Source organism: Cygnus atratus, chromosome 20 (genome assembly GCF_013377495.2).
Source record: "Cygnus atratus isolate AKBS03 ecotype Queensland, Australia chromosome 20, CAtr_DNAZoo_HiC_assembly, whole genome shotgun sequence".
Taxonomy (NCBI): Eukaryota; Metazoa; Chordata; class Aves; order Anseriformes; family Anatidae; genus Cygnus; species Cygnus atratus.
This window is the reverse complement of record NC_066381.1, coordinates 3,164,940-3,183,181: the sequence shown is the minus strand read 5'-3', so window position 1 is coordinate 3,183,181 and position 18,242 is coordinate 3,164,940. Positions and strand designations below refer to the sequence as shown.

General features: G+C 50.4%; 1 protein-coding gene across 1 annotated transcript in view; it reads right to left on the bottom strand.

Moving 5' to 3' along the window:
• Positions 1–10,750: 10,750 nt before the first annotated feature.
• Positions 10,751–18,242, bottom strand: part of CASTOR2 (cytosolic arginine sensor for mTORC1 subunit 2) — a 119,042-nt gene continuing 111,550 nt past the window's right edge. The window contains exons 6-9 of the mRNA XM_035559097.2: positions 18,029–18,139; positions 16,541–16,623; positions 15,500–15,594; positions 10,751–11,260 (exon numbers count right to left, since the gene is read on the bottom strand). Coding sequence (XP_035414990.1) covers positions 11,195–11,260; positions 15,500–15,594; positions 16,541–16,623; positions 18,029–18,139 — 355 coding nt within the window. The 3' untranslated portion in view covers positions 10,751–11,194. The remainder of the gene's footprint in view (positions 11,261–15,499; positions 15,595–16,540; positions 16,624–18,028; positions 18,140–18,242) is intronic.

Genomic DNA, 18,242 nt, shown 5'->3' with positions numbered 1-18,242 from the left:
ATTGGAAATAAATACAAAAAAGGGTGGCAGGAAAGGTGTTTGTAGCAACTCCCTGGGGCATGCTGCTGTTTGATGGGGCTGCAGGATTGCAGGTCGGTGCCTGGGCCCTCTGCAGGCCTGCAGCTGCTCTGCCAGCAGCGCTGCTCGGGCCTCTTGGACAGCTGGGCTGGGGCCTCGTGCCATGTCCTACCTGCTTGTCTTGCAGTCTTGCTGTGCAATAACTTGCAAAGTCTGTGTGTTAATCAAATGCCAGCAAGGTCTTCAGCCCTAAATAGAAGTGTTACACAGCTTAATGCACTGGGGAGGGTTGCAATTTCATTGCAGTGGCCCTGGGCATTTGCTAATGCACAGCGTGGTGGGAATGGAGTTCGTGGCACAGACCTGTGGTCTGGCAAATACCACCCCAACCCATTTTGGTTAGAGGGGGCATTGCTGAAGTGTTTAGAGCCCTGAGATCAGGCTAGAGCTTTTCAGAGCCGCTAGCCTGGATGGGGCACCTGTCACTTTGTTATTCAGCATCTTGCACTGCCTGCAAAATCAGGGGTTGGCTTAGAGACCTGGGACCAACCCCAGTTCCCCTTGTATTTGCCAGTGAAATACTGCGCTTGCTCGGCAGTTCATGCAGCGTGGTCTGCGGCCGAAGGGCTGCCCGCAGGGTGCGTGCAGGGGTTGCTCTCCCGCCTTGCCTCCAGCTACCTCGGCATGTCCCACGTCAGGCCCGAAGTGCTGAGGGAAGGGATGAGCCGAGCTCCCGGGCTGCTCATCACACCCCTTGTCCTAACAGCTGCTGAAAGCCGTGATGGCAGCACTGGGCTGAGGCTGAGCCCCTTCTCCTCTGGCTGCTGGGGAAATAAATCCAGGTGGCAGGAGGTTACTCAGGCCGATAATGGAAAGCAGAATGGGGCTCCTGTCTGCAGCGCTGCAATTCCTCATTACCAGCATTCCCCTGTGAATGTCAAAGCGCAGGTGGGAGAGGGGTTGGTGGTGTTCGCAGCCCAGCTCCTGCCCCTCGTGTCCTGCAGCCCAAAGGTGTGGAAAGAAGCCCCCCTGCTCCCTGCCAGCCTGCAGCGTGACACCGAGGACACCAAAATCCGTCCAGCCCCTACAAGCAGCAGTCACAGGGAGAGCAGCGTTCAGCTGGTGCCTTTGCGCCTGCCCAGCGTGTGGCATGGTCAGCGTGGTGTCTGCCCAAGGACACACAGAGGCCTGGCACTAGCGAGCAGCATCCTCATAAACCAGCAGCAACCTTCCCTGCACTGGTTTTCTACTGAGAAAGTAATAAAAACAAACATATTAAAATAAAAAAGATGCAAATAATAGAAAAATAATCACTTTCGCCCCCAGTCAAAGGAAGCTATGTCCTGAGGGGTTTTTGCTGCCCCCAAGATAGGTCAGGGCCGTGTCCGAGCGCTGCCAAGGCACAAGGACCCTTTTGGGGAGCCGGGAGTGATGAGCTGGGAGGCAACTTCACACCATTTCGTCCTGCAGAGCCGCAGACGAGCCAGCCCTAAATATACATACCTGCAGCGAGGGGTGGGTGCAGGACACGCACGGGGAGCAGCTCAAATCAGAGCTAAAATAACCTCCTTGATTTTGCATTGATTAGCAAGAGTAATTCGCCCTCCAAACACCATTGCGCTGTCAGTTCGGGCTTAAAATAGCCTGAAAGCAGCCTGGGACGAGCCTTGAGCAGAGCCGTGCACGTACCATCCCGAGCACCCTGGTGGGCTGCAGCAGGGCAGGGCGAGGGACTCACCCGAATTTCCACGCCATAGCCAGCCTGGCAATGGGACACATCAGAGCCCCAAAACCAAAGTTATTTTAGGCACCTGCTACATTATGGTGAGCTCTTTTCTCCACAGGATCCTTCAAAAACAAGTGACTCAGAGAACTAATAATTAGCCTAGGGTGTTCAAAACACCACTGGAACGATGTTACTTTGGCGTGATTCATCACACTCCAGATTTTGTGTTTTTTTTTTTTTTGTGATGTGCTGGGCCACCCCCCAGCGTCTGTGCCTCTTTGGGTAAAGGCAGACAACCACTGATGATAAGGCACCGTCAGCACACGCAGTCTTAGGAGTCTAAGCTCCAGTTCTACAGCCAAAATCGTGCACATTTACCCCCCTCCGACCCCAGTCTCTGTGGGTAGCCACGGGCCAGGGAGACCATGAGCTTGCACAGCAGCGTGGGAGCTGGTTTTCTGTTGCAATGGCTTTTTCTCAAGGCAAAGCATTAAGGTTGCATGTCACAAACACCTGGTGCTTGCTGCCAGATGAAAATTTTCCAGATTAACGATCCCAGACTAAATTCTGGGATGGAGCAAGCTTGGGGCTCCCCGAGAGCAGCCTGGGGCATGGAGAAGCCCTCGGGGCTGAAGCACACCCTGAGGTTGGGCCCATGGGACGCCGAGAGCCCCAGACTCCGAATACAGTCCAGTGCAACCAGGGGTTGAAAAAAAAGCGAGCTACATCTTATAAAGACAATGCCAAGCTCTGCTTTATTTTCATCAGTTTGATCAGTACAAAAGCAGACAGCGTATGTTTCTTTTTTTTTTTCTTTTTCATTTTAATTAACACTTTACAAAGTACAAAATATACTGTCATTTGTTTTGGAACATTGTTTTGTTTTTTTTTTTTCCTGTGTATGTTTTGTGTTTTTTTTTTTTCCCCATACAGTACATAAATCTCAGCTTTTCAGCATAAGACCAGCAAAGAAAAGAAGCGTGTGCACTCGCTGGGAAAGCAAAGCATCCACTTCTCAGCTCCAGGCATCGCACCCGGGGCACCATGCTGGCCGCAGACCGGTACCCTCGAGCAGTGGCAGGCACGAAGGTGTTGATGCACCAGGGGCTGCCTGCCACGTGCCCCCCACCCTCCCCCGGTCTTCCCACGGCTCAGGGTGAGCCCCTGCCTTGGTTTGCATCAGTCTGGTAGTTAAAGGGGGGGAAAATAAAAATGCTTTTTTTTTTGTACTGTACCAAAGGAAAGGGTCCTGAGCAGGGCTGCGGGAGGTCGAGGGTGTCCGCGTCCCCAGCCTCCGCCAGGCAGGTGGGTGTTGGGGGTCGGGAGTGGGATCTCGCTCACTTACAGAGACAGCGGTACCTAAACAAGGGGTTTTAAGGTCCCCAAGGTCTGTGCGCCCTTGGGGCTGCCCTGCTGGGCCACCCGAAGCAGCGAGGGGCAGGCCCTGGGTCACACTGGGCAGATGCTGCACCAGGAGCCCCTCTGCTTGCTGGAAATTTGGGGCAATGCTATGACTATGGGCAATCCTGGGCGTTTGGGGAAAATCCGGGCTGCTTCTGAAGTCCAAAAGAAGTGGGGGGAGAGATGCTGAGTGCTGCTGAAGCCAGGTGAGACACCAAGGGGGTGGCGGTGCCCTACGGCCGCTGACCTGCGCCCATCCAGTGTGATGGTGCCGGGTGCGGCACAGCTGCAGCGTGAGCCCAGAATTACCCCAGGGCTGACAACACAGTGCATGTCAGCCCTGGGAACCAACCCAAAATCTGTCCCTAAGCACCAATGAGGATGATTGGGTTCCTCCATTCAACACCATCCCCCAAATTAACCCTCCTGGGTGCATTACGGTGCCCTAAGAGCAGGAGACAAGTGACAGGAGCAAGTGAGGGCCTCGCACCCCCTGGTTTAGTGGGAAAAAAAAATGGGGAGAACAGGCGGGGGCACGGCTAATGGAGGTGGAGGGAGACAGACGGCTTGTCCAGAGGCTTAATCAGGGCAGCCACACCGGGGCCCTGCTGCAGATCCCTGTCAGGCCACCCCTTGCCTGTCCCAGCCCCACTTAACGCCATCCTCACAGCCCCACTGCCCACAGCCACGGGGCTGGCACCGGGGTGTCAGCAGCAGCAAGGTTTTGGGGTTTCCAAATGCGGACCAGGGCTGGCCTCAGCACCACATGTGCCCCAGGAGGGAAACCATAGACGTTCACTCCCAAAAGGAGCTGTTCAAACCCCAGTGGGTTCTCCAGCACCAAGACTGACCGAACAGACCAGAACCGCTTGTTCCCCCACGACACCACCCAGGTGTCCTGCCCCCAGCAGCCTTGCAGCTGTAGCAAAACTCATTGGGTCACTTTGCTGATCTCAACAATTCAAAAACAATCACAAGCCAGGCATCAAAACTAATTACAAGAGATAATGAAGGGCAGTGGGGTTTTTCTCCTAGGCCCTAAGAACACAGCTCCCCGCCTCTTCCTTCGGCTCTGCACAGTGAATGCTCGCCGCCTTCTCCCACCAGTGGAGCACTCCTGCTGCCAGCAGCCGCGCTGGGACAGCAGCAGCATTCCCACAAAGGGCAGGGTACTCGGAAAATTAATTTTTTTCAAGTCACAAAAGAGCTGGCAGGAATCCTTTGGGGGAAAAGAAAAGGCTTATCACTGCCGTCGCAGAAGGGTTCAGGTCCTCGAGGCGCTGAGATGGCAGCAGGGAGGCGGGGGAAGCAGGGCCCCAACTCCAACTCCCTCCCAAACGTGCCATGCAAGTGACATCACCTCTGCCACATCTGCACCGGGGGAAAAACCAATCGAGCCCCAAAATGAAGGAGGAAGAGAGCCACATTTTGGCATCAGGGTGGGGAGGGCACTGGCACAGCTACTGGAGAGGGACCTGCAGCACCCATGGGCTCTCAAACCAACAGCCCTGCCATGCTGACCCCAGCCACGCCGTCCGTCCCCAGTCCCAAATCCACCCCCAGGTCATTTACAAAACAGAGGGGATTACAGAGCGGGGGAAGGCTATGACTTGTGGTCTGAAGGTAGCCTTCAGTCCCAGCCCTCAGCGTAGGAGTTAGCTTCCCAACCAGGAGAAATAGCTGGTGCTGTCTAGAGAGACCAAGAGAGGGACTTCTTGGCTATATGTGTTCCAAAGAGGTATGTTTCCCTGCACATTCACACCCTAAAATTACAATACACTTTGCTTGATACATACTTCATTTATTTCCCCTGCCAAAAACAGGGTCTGTGCATTGCTCCACGTTCACCAGAGCTTCTGCAGGGGCAGCTGCAGCATGAGCAGCCTCCAGTGCTTCTGCTGTATTGCAAACACTTTTCTTCCCCTGTGCTAATTAGAGCTGGTATTTAAACCGAGTTGTGCTTAATGAAGATTAAGTGAAGGAGGCAGCAGGGAGATGGAAAGGGGCTGAAGGCAGCAGAGGAACTCAGGATTCACGGTCAGGGTCCCCCAGCCCATGCTGGGAGAATCACCCCGAGCGTTTCCACCTGGACTCAGAGCCCCCACAATGCCCACAGGGTAACGTCGGCCCCAACATGAACAGCCCATGGGGGGACGGACAGACGGACAGATGAATGTGTGGGGAGGAGGTATCTAAGTCTGCGAGGCAGATCTGCACATCTCGGCCAATGTAAACACACCCCAGCAGGCGCGGTACGACGTAAATACTATTTGGCAAAAGGCTTACTGGGTTTTACTCTCTAGCAGGTAATAAAAGTTTAATCCAGTCCAGCATTTGCAGTCAGGATGGGAACAGGTAAGTGAGATGCCTTAAGCTGCTTACTGGAGATGTCCACAGCAGCAGTAATAACAGAAGAAAAGAAATCCTCATCAGGGAACGATTTCTTGTCCATCACCGAATGCTGCAGCAAGACACTTTTGCTCAGGAGCAAGCAGCTGCTGCTCAGGCTCGGGCTGAACCAAGAACTCCTCCCATGTCGCCATCAGAAAATGGCGATCACCCAGCAACAGGGCAGGAGCTGCTCACATTGAAGCAGTGTGAAAGGAGCACTGACATGGGACCCGGCACCCTTCACCAAGGATCTGCTGCCTCTGAGCACGCAGAGGCTCTCCCCAAGGCAGAGGCTGCACATTGGAGGATTTCTGAGGACCGGGGCTTTGGGAGGGCCCCTGGCACCGTGGCTGGGACCGGGACGAAGGTGTCCCCAGGGAATGAGAGGGGAGCTGGGCAGGGAAAGGAACTCTGCTTGGTTCAAATTGGAGAAAGAAGAAAAATGGTTTTGTGCTCACAACAAACGAGCAAAACCGCATACCTTCATATTTGCTCAAGTACAAAGGAAATGACAAATGCCCTTCGCACCAGTTGGTGCCCCAGCCGTCCCCTCCCATCCTCCCACGGGGAAACAGCCCTGGGGCTGCTGCGGGTCAGCATGGACCAAGAACGTGGCCCCAGGGCAGGCAGGACAGTAACGGGAAAGGGTCCGACACTGACAGACCTGTGTTAGGGGCCAGGGTCGGTTCATCTCCCCCCAGCAGCGTTCCCCACCCATGTCCGTGGTGCTGGTAACACTGAGCTTGGAGTTCAAAGCTAGCTTGGAAGCAGCAGCACGGCGTTTACACGATGAATGCCCTTTATAAACAGCGTTGCCAGTAAGTCAGTCTCAGTGCTAATGTCACCCACTGCAGGAGCCACAGTCTGCTCCAGCCAAATCCAAATGCTTCTACTAAAGCCTCCCATGCAAGGATTATCGCACGCCACTCAGAGCACCGAAACTCCATCACCTGCAAACCAAACTGACTTCAGTGTCCAAGAAGAAACAGAAAGCTGCACAAGGCTGCTGAAGCGTGCAGTTATGGGACAGTGACCTGGAGGAGCTGAAGGGCAAGCGGCCAGGAAGCATTTGGTGCAGTGTGACTGCGGGACGATGGTTGGGGTGAGAGCCTTTTCCCACACAGAGCCTTCTCAAAGCACTCCTGGCCAGCAGGGAAGGCTGATGACGAGATGCAAAGCCCATGCATTTCCAGTTACCGAGTTCAGGCAGTCTCTGTTACTCGTAATGGGAGAAGACCCTCCTCCACGTCCATCTATTAAAAAATAACCCACTGAGTTAATAACCCACCGATTTAAAGCTCCTCAGGTCAACAAACACAAGCTACCCAATAAATACCAGACATCCGTAGTGACAATGGGTTGCCTTCAGGCCACCAACCAACCAAAACCTACACCTCCTCTGCCCAAACTGCCCTCTAGATGAAAAACAGGAACCCCAGATCAGCCAGGCATTTGCGGAACAGGCACGGGCAGCCCCGCACAGAGATGCTGACGCATTCAGGACAGCAACTAAAAACCAAAAAGGAGCATTTTTTCTAAAGTCTTTGTGCTTGAGGCACTGAACTGAAGAGGAACAGGGTGTTTCTGAAGCAGGCAGGGAAACCCGGTGCTGCGGCTGCACCGCGCTGCGCATCGGGATTGGGCTCTGCCCGCCTGCGGCAAGCGGAGGAGCCGCAGCCTTGCTCTGAGGGGGCTTTGCCGCTGCTCTTTGCTAGAAACGTGTCAAGAAATCCAGAGTATAACTAAGTATTCGTATTGCCTATATACTTGAATTAAAAATATATGGTGAGTAAATGTGTGTATACGGCACTTACTGCGTCTGCCCGGAGTACACACACACATACTCATGTGGTATATATTAACCTATATTGCTCAAGTATATATGCTATGTACAGTATACAGCCATACGAACATAAAACACAGGCATTTCTACATGTGTACAACAGGGACATACTATTCCTACAGAAACACTACACACTTCTATGAACATACGCGCACTCTTGCACAGTAGAAAGGAACTTGCAGCCAAAATCTAACCGTGCGGAGAAAGACAAAGAACCCCAGGCAGTAACACACAGCATGAGAAAAGTTTCAATTGCTAAGAAACAAAGGCCTCGGAGAAGCAAGGAGGGTGAGCGAGGGCTGCTTCCTCCTCCCCTGCCCACCCCTCCTTGTAGGGCTGGAAATGCGCTTTGCATTGTGCCGTTCGGTGAAGTTTTGTGCACCGAGAGGAACCCCGGGGGCATGGGGGGGTCCTGCGGGGTTGAGGGGTCCCTGATCAGCAGCAACCATGGCCGTAAAGAGAGAATACTCCAAGATGATGAGCACGGGGCTTGAACACAGCGCGGGCAGCTGGCACCTAACCTGGGTTTTCGGCGCTGCAGATGCCCAGACGTAGTCTGTGCCACGGGAACGTTTTTCTTCCTTTTATCCAGAGTGGCAAAGAACCATCACAATGCCAGGGATGCACAGAGATATGAGTATCATAAGGCATTACAAAAGAAAAAGACCCTTCCATTTTCCCCCACCCCAAAGTGCTGGCGAGGAGGAGCTGTCAGACAGCTTGAAGAGCGACTGCTTTGAACTCATTAAGTGTGCTCATTAAATGTGATATTATTATTTTTTTTTAACAAAGCCCCCACAGCCCCCGTCTTGCCTTACCCTCGTATCAATACTCTCACAAGTAATACCAGATCCCAAGTTGGTGCTGATCTGAACCACACGCAGGGTCAGCCCCGTTCCCAGCACCGCAGTGAGGCAGGGAGCACCAGAGGGAATCGCCCCTCGTCACCTAGAACCATCTACTTGGTTATCAAGACAGAAAGAGAGAGGAAATAAAAATGTGAGTCCGAGGATGACGGTGGACACAGGAAGGCTCCCAAGGGGTTTTCCAGCTTGTGACATTGTCAGGGTGGGACATCAACCTGCTTTGTGACATTTTGAAGCACCCCGGAGACATCCACAGGTTTCACAGATTTAAGGCTGACTCCCTCAGGGAAAGAAGAGGAAAATGTAAATGAAAAAAAAAACACCCTCTAGAATAGCCTGAGTGCAAAATTTTAAAAAATAAAATAAAAACTAATTTTTTTTTGCTTTCTCTTAAGGCTCAGTAAAGCTGCTGCTCATTTCAAGTAATCCCTTAGTGTTAATGTCGCGGCCCTCAGCAAGCGGCAGTGGCACACAGGGAGGCCAACGCACGCCGCTCTCTGATGCACAAAGGGGCCAAATGCCCATTTTTTCAGTGGCTGGCAGAGCCCAGGAGTGCACACAGGACCTGTCCCCCTGGCACTGTCCTTACACGCAGGGAAAGCTCAGGCTCAACTTGGCTGACCAGAAAGCTCGAGTGGCTTTCCAGAGCTGCAGACCAAGCAGCGATGTTCTGGCTTCCATCTTCAGAACAACTGCATGACCCCACAAACAACCTGCCACCCCAAGGAGAAACCCTTCAATGTTTTATGTGGTGAAAAGCTACTGAGCACCCCACTGCAACCTTCAGCACAGCTCACGGCTGCTGACGCCACGCAGACTCACGTAAAACATCTTTTTGTTTTTGTTTTCTAATATTGCACCACACGGCCTGTGCCAGCATCCTCACGGCATGTGGCAGGAAACCGAAGCATCGTTCTGAGCAAACGGTCAGAACCATGGTGCCACACCGGGAATAAACCTTTAGTCCAGAAATCTGGAGTGAATGTTAGGTATCACAGGGCAACTCTGAAAACCCATGTAACGGAACAGCGAAACACACTGCTGGGTAAAGCATTAAACGTGCCCAAGTGCTCCTCAGCCAGAATGCTTTAATGCAGTTGGGGCCTAGAAATAAAAGTTACCCATGATTCTGTTTGTGGATGCTCCGATTCCCTGCCCAGCTGCCACACCCCACCACACTGATCAGAAAACAAAGGGATTTGAAGCTCAATGTCTGGGTCCAGCAGCACCAGAAAGCACAAATATAACTCAAATGTATCTCAGCCCTCCAATGCCATGAAGGGGGAACTAACCAGCGAGCCGTACGCCAGTGTGAGCGCCTGCATGTCCTGCACCCCGCTATAAACCTGGCTGCGTGTCCTACACACCAACACAAACCATGCCCACAGCGCAATCCCAAGAGCTTGCGTACTGCCTGCAGCTTAATGCAAAACCCTGCGAGATGCAGCCTCACGAAATCCATGCTAGAGGCTGTCTCTTCAGTAAGTCCTCATTAAAACTCTGAGACTGCTACTTCTTCATGTCAAAGACAGGAAGAAGCCCAGGAACACAAGAAATACTCGGGCTCCTTGCTGTAGAAGCAGAGGCCTGCAGGTGGCCTCCCCTCTCTCTGCTCGGGGTGCCATTTGCTCTCCCGGTGCTGGTCACCACTGTCCCCCGTGGCACCTCAGCACTTTGGCCCTGCCACCTTGTAGCTGTGACATGAGGCAGACACAAACATGCCCCAGGGGAAGAGCCATGTCACCTGCCTGTGGCGGGGCCAGACAAAACACCTTGCTTTTCAGGAGCGTTCAGCACCGTGTGGCTTTCAAAGGCCTGAACCCAATGGAAAGACCCTGGGAATCGAGTCCCCAGGCAGCAGCGATTTCCACCTTGGTGATGAACGAGCTGATAAAACCCACCGAAGGGTCCTGGCAGGGTTTGGGCACCCTCCTGGCCCTGCAGGGGACAACAACCTGCTGTGGGTCTTGGACAAGATGGCCCAGGCTGGGCGGGGTAGGGGAGGAGCAGCTACTGAGGGGCCCTGGGCAATGCTTCATGCCCCCATGAATGTCCAAAAATAGGATGGGAAAGGAACGGAGGGGATGTGAGAAGAGAAGCCTCCCTCCTCCTCTTCTGGCCCTGGGGGACAAGGGGACAGCTGTGACGTGGGGTGAGGGGACAACAGCTGCCCCAGCACAGGGGACACACTGGGAGGACACCGAGGGTGGCTGGGGAAAACTGAACTAGAATGGCCGGGTTTCGAAGCAGACAAAGAGGTGGTGGCACCACCTGGGAGGCAGGCCAGAGCAACATGTCCACCCCGGGCTTACTCCAGGCAGCCAGGCTTTGACTGCGAGGAGAAAGGAAAGAAGGGGACAACTCAGACAACAGGATACTCTCCCCTTTTCCAACGCCAAAGAGTTTTGTCAGGGGAAACAGAACCCAGTCCCCATCCTATCTCAACATATGCAATGACGGACGGTCCTCAGAGAAAGGCTGATGCGAGGAGACAAGCCAGCACTATGCGACGTCTTTTCCGTTTAATTCCACATTTCGTAGTGTTTATGGCCCCTCTGCTCTGGCCGTGCCACCAAGCCCTCGGCAGAGCGCCCGCAGCCGTGCCGCCACATTTCAGGGAGACACCGGTGTCCCCGGGGCGCTCCTTCCACACCGCCAAAGGTCGCCCTTTGCCTTTGCCTTGGGGCTGGGCCTCAGGAAACTGTCTGCACTCCCTTTCCTCCTGCCCCTCATTCATAAAGAAATTTAATAAAATAACAATAATAATAATAATAATAATAATTAAAACAAAGGCTTATTGGAGCTGTTTCTGCTCAGCTTTCCACAGTCTCTTTTCATGTCACTCTCTGGAATCAGATTTTTTTCGAGAAATACTGTGAGAAAAAAAGAATAATAATAATAATAATAATAATTATAATAAAAAGCATCTGGAACCAGCTCAGAAGATTTCTAATGCTTTTCAGCTTGACTGACTTGGAGTGCATTGACCACACCGTTTATATTTTCTTCAGGTACCTGCAAGAAAACAGAAAAAGAAAGGTCAGGCTCTAGCAAAAGCCAGGGTTGGATGATAAGGAAGAGAGAGGCAGGAGACAAAGCCAGAAGAGTCCCAGGGTGCCAGGTGGGATGCTGGACACCTGAGCTCCACTGAGAAAGGGCTTCGTCTACAAGAGACACCCTCCGGTGCGAAAGTGCTGATGTGTAGCTCCCGTAGGAGCAAGTTTTTCAAGTGAGAGCTGGCTATTTGCTGTCTGTACGGTGTCTGCTGGTCGGGAGACAACAGTTTTGGGCCTTTCCTTGCCTTCTCTTCTCCCTCTCCCCTCTCTTCCCTTGCTGTTGTTGGCAAAGCACCATGCTGGGGCGAGCAATGCTGCCCCTGACAGGAGGGTGAGCAGCTGCTCCCCACCCAGGACTGCAGAAAACACACCACCACCTTTGGTGCTGCCACTGCTCCAGCGTTGGGTCTGGCTCAGGAGAGCCACTTTCTGCCCCAAAACCACCTCAAACCTTGCAATTCCGTGTATGGATTTCACAGGTGGGAGGAAAGGGGTAAAGCTCCGAGCCCTCGTGGCTCATTTATCCCGGAGACTTGCTTTATGCGTGTGTATGCCGGGAGCTCACTCGCACACGGTGCCTGCCTGATGGATTTATACACCTGCCTGAGAGCCCGTGAGGCTCTCCAGGGCATCCTACAGGTTTGGGATACATGAGCGTGGGTGGGGAGACCACATCAGGTGACGAAGGGACCGTTTGTCCAAAGAAGAAGAGGCCTGCCCATCTGTTTGTGGTGGGGGTCCCAGATGGTGCAGCACAGCACCTGAGAGTTCTTACTCCGATCTTGTGATGAAACTTAACCACAGAAGTCCACACACAATATTATTAGTGGGTGTCTGTTCACACTTGGTGCAGGAAGAATCCCTTGTAACAGAAGATGCAAAAGATCTTGGAGTGATTGTCATCAGTAGAAAAGAATATCACAAGTAAAGTTACGTGAGACAGAAAAGAGGCGTCTGACCGTTACATAAACCACGGATGACACTCAGGGGACAGGCAGCTAACAGCTCCTGGAAAGTGGAGAGGGGACTGAGGGAAAAATAAATTATCTGTGAGCTGCTGCAAGAAGCCAAAATAATTCACGTTAAGTAAGCTGAAGAAGGGACTGCTTCGTCTGTGAGGTATTTGAGTCCTTGGCCAGGAGCACAATACCTGGATTCATTGGAGACCCTTCAGAGCTCAGACAGTGGAAATAAAACTGGGCTGTGATTTTCTGCAGGGCTTTTAACAAAACTGAGAAAAATAAAAAAAAAATAAAAAGCCATGAGAAATAACAAGAAAAGCATTCAATTTTCCAGTGGGAAGATGGAACATGAGCTGCTAACTCTGATGACGTGTGAACGAAGGTCAGCTGGGAAAGGAAGAAAATAATCTTAAAACAACCATATAGCTATTTTTTCTGGGTTTGGAAGAAAACTCCAGCAAACATCCACCGCATGAAATAGGACTATGAGACAGGACTCTCCTCTGCTTCTCTTTCATTTTTTTCCCCTGTACATTGAATACTGCAGTGGGAGATGCTGTGTGGCTCTTTGCTTCTCCAGAAGATAATGAGAAAAGACACAGGAACCGAGTTTGCAGAACACATTTCCTTAGCCAGACCCAGCAGAGGATCAGGATCTCTCCATGTGCTCCTTTAGGGCAGTACAGAAGCAGGAGGAAGCAGAGCTGGCTTTGACCTGCACCTCCTTGTTTAATTAAACTCAGCAGGCTGAACCTTCACTCACTGCAAAATGCTTGACGCCCTTAATGTCAAGGAAATATCAATCATACCACGAAGGTTTCGGCTTGATTTTCTCCAGGACAGATGTGCAAACAGTTTTGATTTGTAGGCAAACATCCTGGTTTGCCACCAGTGGAGAAGTCCTACCCCTCTCTGCCCCTTAGAAGAGATCCCTAAACCAGGGCAACTGGTGTAGCACGTTCACTCGTCAGCCAGAGGGCAGATCAAAGCATCCACGAAAGGCAGAGCAAAGCTCTAAACTACCTCCCAGACATTGCTTCAGCCTCATCGGATGCAAAATACTGGTGAAGAGCAAGACACCTCCCAGCATGAGGCAATGAGAGCAGAGCACCTGGAAAAGCTAAAAGGGACCCTTCTCACTTGCTCTCTCTAGACATACCCTAGAGGGAGCTGGAAACCATAGCTCTCTCCAGCCCAAAGGGACCTCTTCTGAAGCACAGCTCCTGGTTTCCAGAGCACACTTCTACTGCTCCAGCAATGCAGGGAGACCTAAGTATTAACAGCCAGGTCAAATAAAAAAATAAGCAACAAAAAACACCTTAAGATGGACAGGAGGATAAAGATCAGGTCAAGGGGAACAACATTTTTTTATAAAGCACTCTAAATTGTTGACAGCAAATACTGAATGACCTTAAATAAAGAAAGAGAGGATGCAGAGAAAGGATTCAGGATGCTCTTAGACCTTGAGAAATGCCACTAGAAGTCAAGGTGTTTGCGTAGCAAAAAAAATAGTGTAAAGTTAGGGAAAACATGCCAGAATCTAGGTGAGGTTCTTGGCTAACTAAACCAGCCTAGAGCCAGAAAGCACACAGCCCAGCCACTGCTTCTTGAGCAAAGTCAAGCAAAGGAGGGCTTGAAATACACCAGCATCCAACATGTTTTGGTGAAAGGTTTTGACAGCTAGAATAGCACCATCCAGATGAAAAGGCTTTTAAAACTGTAAGAAAAAAATCAACAAGTAGCAAGAAAAAGGATAAAATATTGATTTGAGGAAGGGAGATCTGCAAGACCTTAATGCACGGCCAAAATTAACACCTTGCCAGCTGCTCAGAGGCAGGGAGCTGCTTGGCTTGGATGCAGCAGGGAGAGATGCTTTTAAAAGGCGGAGCTGCTGCAGAGTCATCACAATTGTATGGCACAAGTTTTAAGTGAAAAATCTATTTTCAGCAGCAGGGTTTAGCTCTCCAGATATCGCTTGACAATTAGAAGCACTGTGCACCCTGTGCCCTGCACAGAAAGCATGCTCCTGTGGCCACAACAACAGGTAGGAATGTGAGGCAAAGCTAACAGTATTGATTTTAAAATGGTGTTTTATTAGCTTATCTTATCAGCACAGTTAATATTCAAGAAAATAAGACAAGCATATATAACACTCTGACCTTTGCTATCTAGAATAATATTTACCTTTTACTCTTTACACATATGACCTACGGGCTGCAAATGGTTCGTGCCAGCTGTGAAAAACCAAAGTAATTAGCTGAAGGAAAAACAGTGCAAAAAAAACCCCTTGAACTCCTTGGAGCTTCTACAGGTCAAAAGTAGGGCCTGGACAGTGATTTTACACTGATAAAAGGAGAAGTATAATGCAATAAAGGGCATATTTAAGAAAACAAAAAGCACAAAACAGCAGTTTTGTTAATTTTGTTAGTGCATAGGCTACTGACTCCCTCCCTAAATACTTGAGGAACAGGCTCCAAGTGAAATGCCATCCTGTTCGCAGGCACAGGTGTAGCAATCTTCCCTTTTCAGGGAAATTCCTCATTTTTGAGGGTGTCCTATAAAGCCGAAGGAAGGAGCAGAGGTAGGCCCAATGCCTAAAAGGTAAAGTATCTGCTGATATAAAAGAGAAGAGAGCCAGAGCCCCACAAGAACGACAAGACAATGCCTACACTGCAACTGCTACAGATGCTCACAAAAACACGTCCTCAAAATCACCTGCCCTTGCCCGGCTGCCAATTATTACTCCCTACGAAAGGTCTACACCAGGAGGACAGAGCCTGAAGAGCAGAGCTAACCCTGACTCACAGACAGATCTCAAACCGCAGAGGTTAGGGCCACGCAGGCACCACGAGATGAAGGCAGCAGGGTGCTGTTGGTGCAGGACGGTTCCCCCACAAATGCACCATGCTCCAGAGAGTCTGCAGCCTCTGACCATGACTGCAGGAAAATGGAGCGGGTCGGTGGCTGTTTCTAACAAAGGACAGTGATGCACTGGAAGAGACTGGGAAGATCACGAAGTCTCCATGATTCTCCAAGAATGACAATCCCTAATGAGGTTTTACCTTGGGGTAGGGCTGAGCTTGGTTCAGGAGCCTGTGACACAGGGCCGCTGCATCACAGAAAAGGCCCCTCAATGAGTTCTCCGGACGGGAAATGTTATTCTCTTCGTGGTTTTTCTCCCATGGAAAAAGACCAAAAGACCTCCCTTACCCCAAAGAAGCTTCCTTAAGACTCACCAACGCGTGATCAAACTTAAAAGTACTGATGTAGTAGGCTGGGATGTCGGCCGCGGCCAAAGGCTCAGAAATCTGAGCGACAATTCCACATTCATCTGTAGGGGAGATAAAAAAATGAATGATTGTCCATTTCACTGATACAAATTAAACACCTCAACTGGATTCTAAGCTAACATATTAAAATATTGCATACTTAGGGGACTGGCAGGCTCTATCAATTAAATATGCTGGGCCATTTCTACATATTTTGCCTCTGAGATGCATTAAAAGAAGGTGCATGAAAATTTCCTTCTTGCATCATTTTTTTTGTCTGGTGTAGAAGAAAGTACTAAATAGTACCAAAAAAAAAAAAAAAAAAAGAAATTTTCAGAAGTTTTCTTGAAGCCTGTATTTTGGAACTGTTACAGAAACTATTGGATGGAGCCCCAGTGTTTTCTGATTATCATGTCTTTATTGCAGAACTCAGATTGGACTCCTTTATAATTGCAGGAGACATGAAAATAACAGGAATACTTCTGCAGATGTGATGTATTTGCTCTGTGCTACTTAGGCCCAATACTCTTTTCAGTAGAGAAAACGTTTGCAGCACTGGAAGTGAAACAGGCCTGTGAACAGGACCCTTGCTTGGGCTGCTATAACTCAATACTCAACCTAAGGCCCCAGAGTTTTCCAAGGATTGCACTGGAGTACAACAGTGCTTTCTGACTGCTGCTTTCAGTACCTACAATGCATTCCCATGCTGCCTTTTTGTCCATTTTTGATTTTTAAACAGAGACCTAGCTGTATCTACCTCCAAAGACCAGCAGATGAATGTAATTTAGATGGAGCTGTCAAGCAGGTAGCACTTTCAATAGTATACCTGGAAGTCTGACCTATCAGGTAGGAGTCAGGCTCTACCTATTTGAAAACCTCAGCTTGCAAAGTCAAGTTAAGCTGCTGGCTCTCAAAAAGCCTCAGTCAGATGGATTTTTCCATCACCTTTGAAGGCCCTGAGGCAAGTGACTACCTGTGCACCAACTGATCCCCCAAATGTTTACCTACCGAAGCCAAGAGGCTGCCCACCAATCCGCACCATCTTCCAGAGTTCGCCAGATGCACTTGTAAACAACAAATTATTAGGAAATCTGCAAAAGAAAAGGAACACCAAATGCGGCAATTAAAACACAGCGGTGTGCCGGATTCTGCCTGCGGGTATGCTGCTGTTCCTGTATCCCTTCCCTGCTTGAAGCCAGCAATAGCAGCAGCAGCAGCAGCTCGGTGAAACTAAGACAAGTCAGGGCAAACGGCACAGGTGCACCTGCCTGCCCCTCCAGATGTCCTACACTAAATAAGCATCTGATGCTGGAAGTGTGCACAGGCACTCAGTGAGGCACAGAAAAAAAAATCCTAAGCAACAGGCCATGCCCCAGCTTTAAAAACCTTAAGACTTTTAATACAAATGCTTGACTTGAGCTGTGTTTTGAAGCACCTAGAGGCGGCAGATGCTTCTAGACACACTCTCTTTGGTATGTGACAGTGCCCAATGTTTTTGTGTCTGAGCATCACCAGTGCTTTTTTCCATACCATCCCTGGGAAGCCCCTGAGAGCCCTGCAAAGATCCCAGTTCTGTAGTGAGGAAAGAAGGCTGGTTGGTGGCAATGTGACTTGCCCGAGGTCAAGCAGGCGGTGCATGACAGAGAAGGAACTGGCCACCCCGGTTCCCGGTTCCCCAAGCACCAGGCTGCTGCTCCAAGCCTCAGGCCTCTCTTGAAGGCAGACAGAGGTTTACCCCAATTAAGGTCGAAGAAACTTTCAAGAGGGCAATTAATAGTTTGCAAAACAAGTCCCTAGGGCAGGCAAGAATCAAACCAAGCACTGCACTGTGTGTCAAAAGCAAACCTATGCATCACATCTCAGTGCAGCATGCTGTCTAGCCTCTAGACCTCAGAGACTCCTGTGACGTGGAGCTGCAGAAGTACACACACACAAACAGGCTGATATTCGTTCCCTAGCTGACTTTTTGCCTTGCCAGACAAACGAGCCATGGGCTCCCGCTGCACAGGGATGACTCAGTACATTATCATCACAACCAGACTCTGCACCAAGCCCAGCCATGTGTGAAAGTGAAGTGGGAGGACAGTGCCACCGAAGTCCCCACCCCACTCTCAGTTTTTGGCAGTAAATCTTCAACCACATACACCAGATTTTTTTGGTTTTTGCTCTTAAAATTACAAGTAATGAACAATGGAATAAAAATGTCAAAACCGCTTTGCTCCAGTGTCCCTCTTTCGAAAGTGAGACAGCTCTTGGGATCCTACATTACACTGGCTTGTTACTTCACCAAGGGCTTGGACAGACAAGGCCAAAATTCTGGACCTGGATCAACATGCCAGACTGCACTCAGTAAAGTGACAGGATGCACAGGCATGTGATAGCCACACAATGAAGCTCCCCAGAATTAACATGTAGGAGCTTAAACGACTTCCTGCTCCTTTAAGAACATCACAGGTGTTTTTTGGGAGCTCAGGAGACCCTAAGACCAAAGCTCACCTCTGCTGTGTCTGGACATCCATGACCAAGGAGATGTAACCCTCAATGAGAGAAAAGGAGAAAAAGCGAATGTGTCCCGAGTCTTCGTTGCCGACCACCGAGTCTTTTACTCTGAACATACAGAAAAGAACAACATTAGCTGTGGCTAGAAGAGCAAAGGAAGGCTTTTAAAGTAGATACAGCCACTGAAACCAGAGATATTCATACACTGACT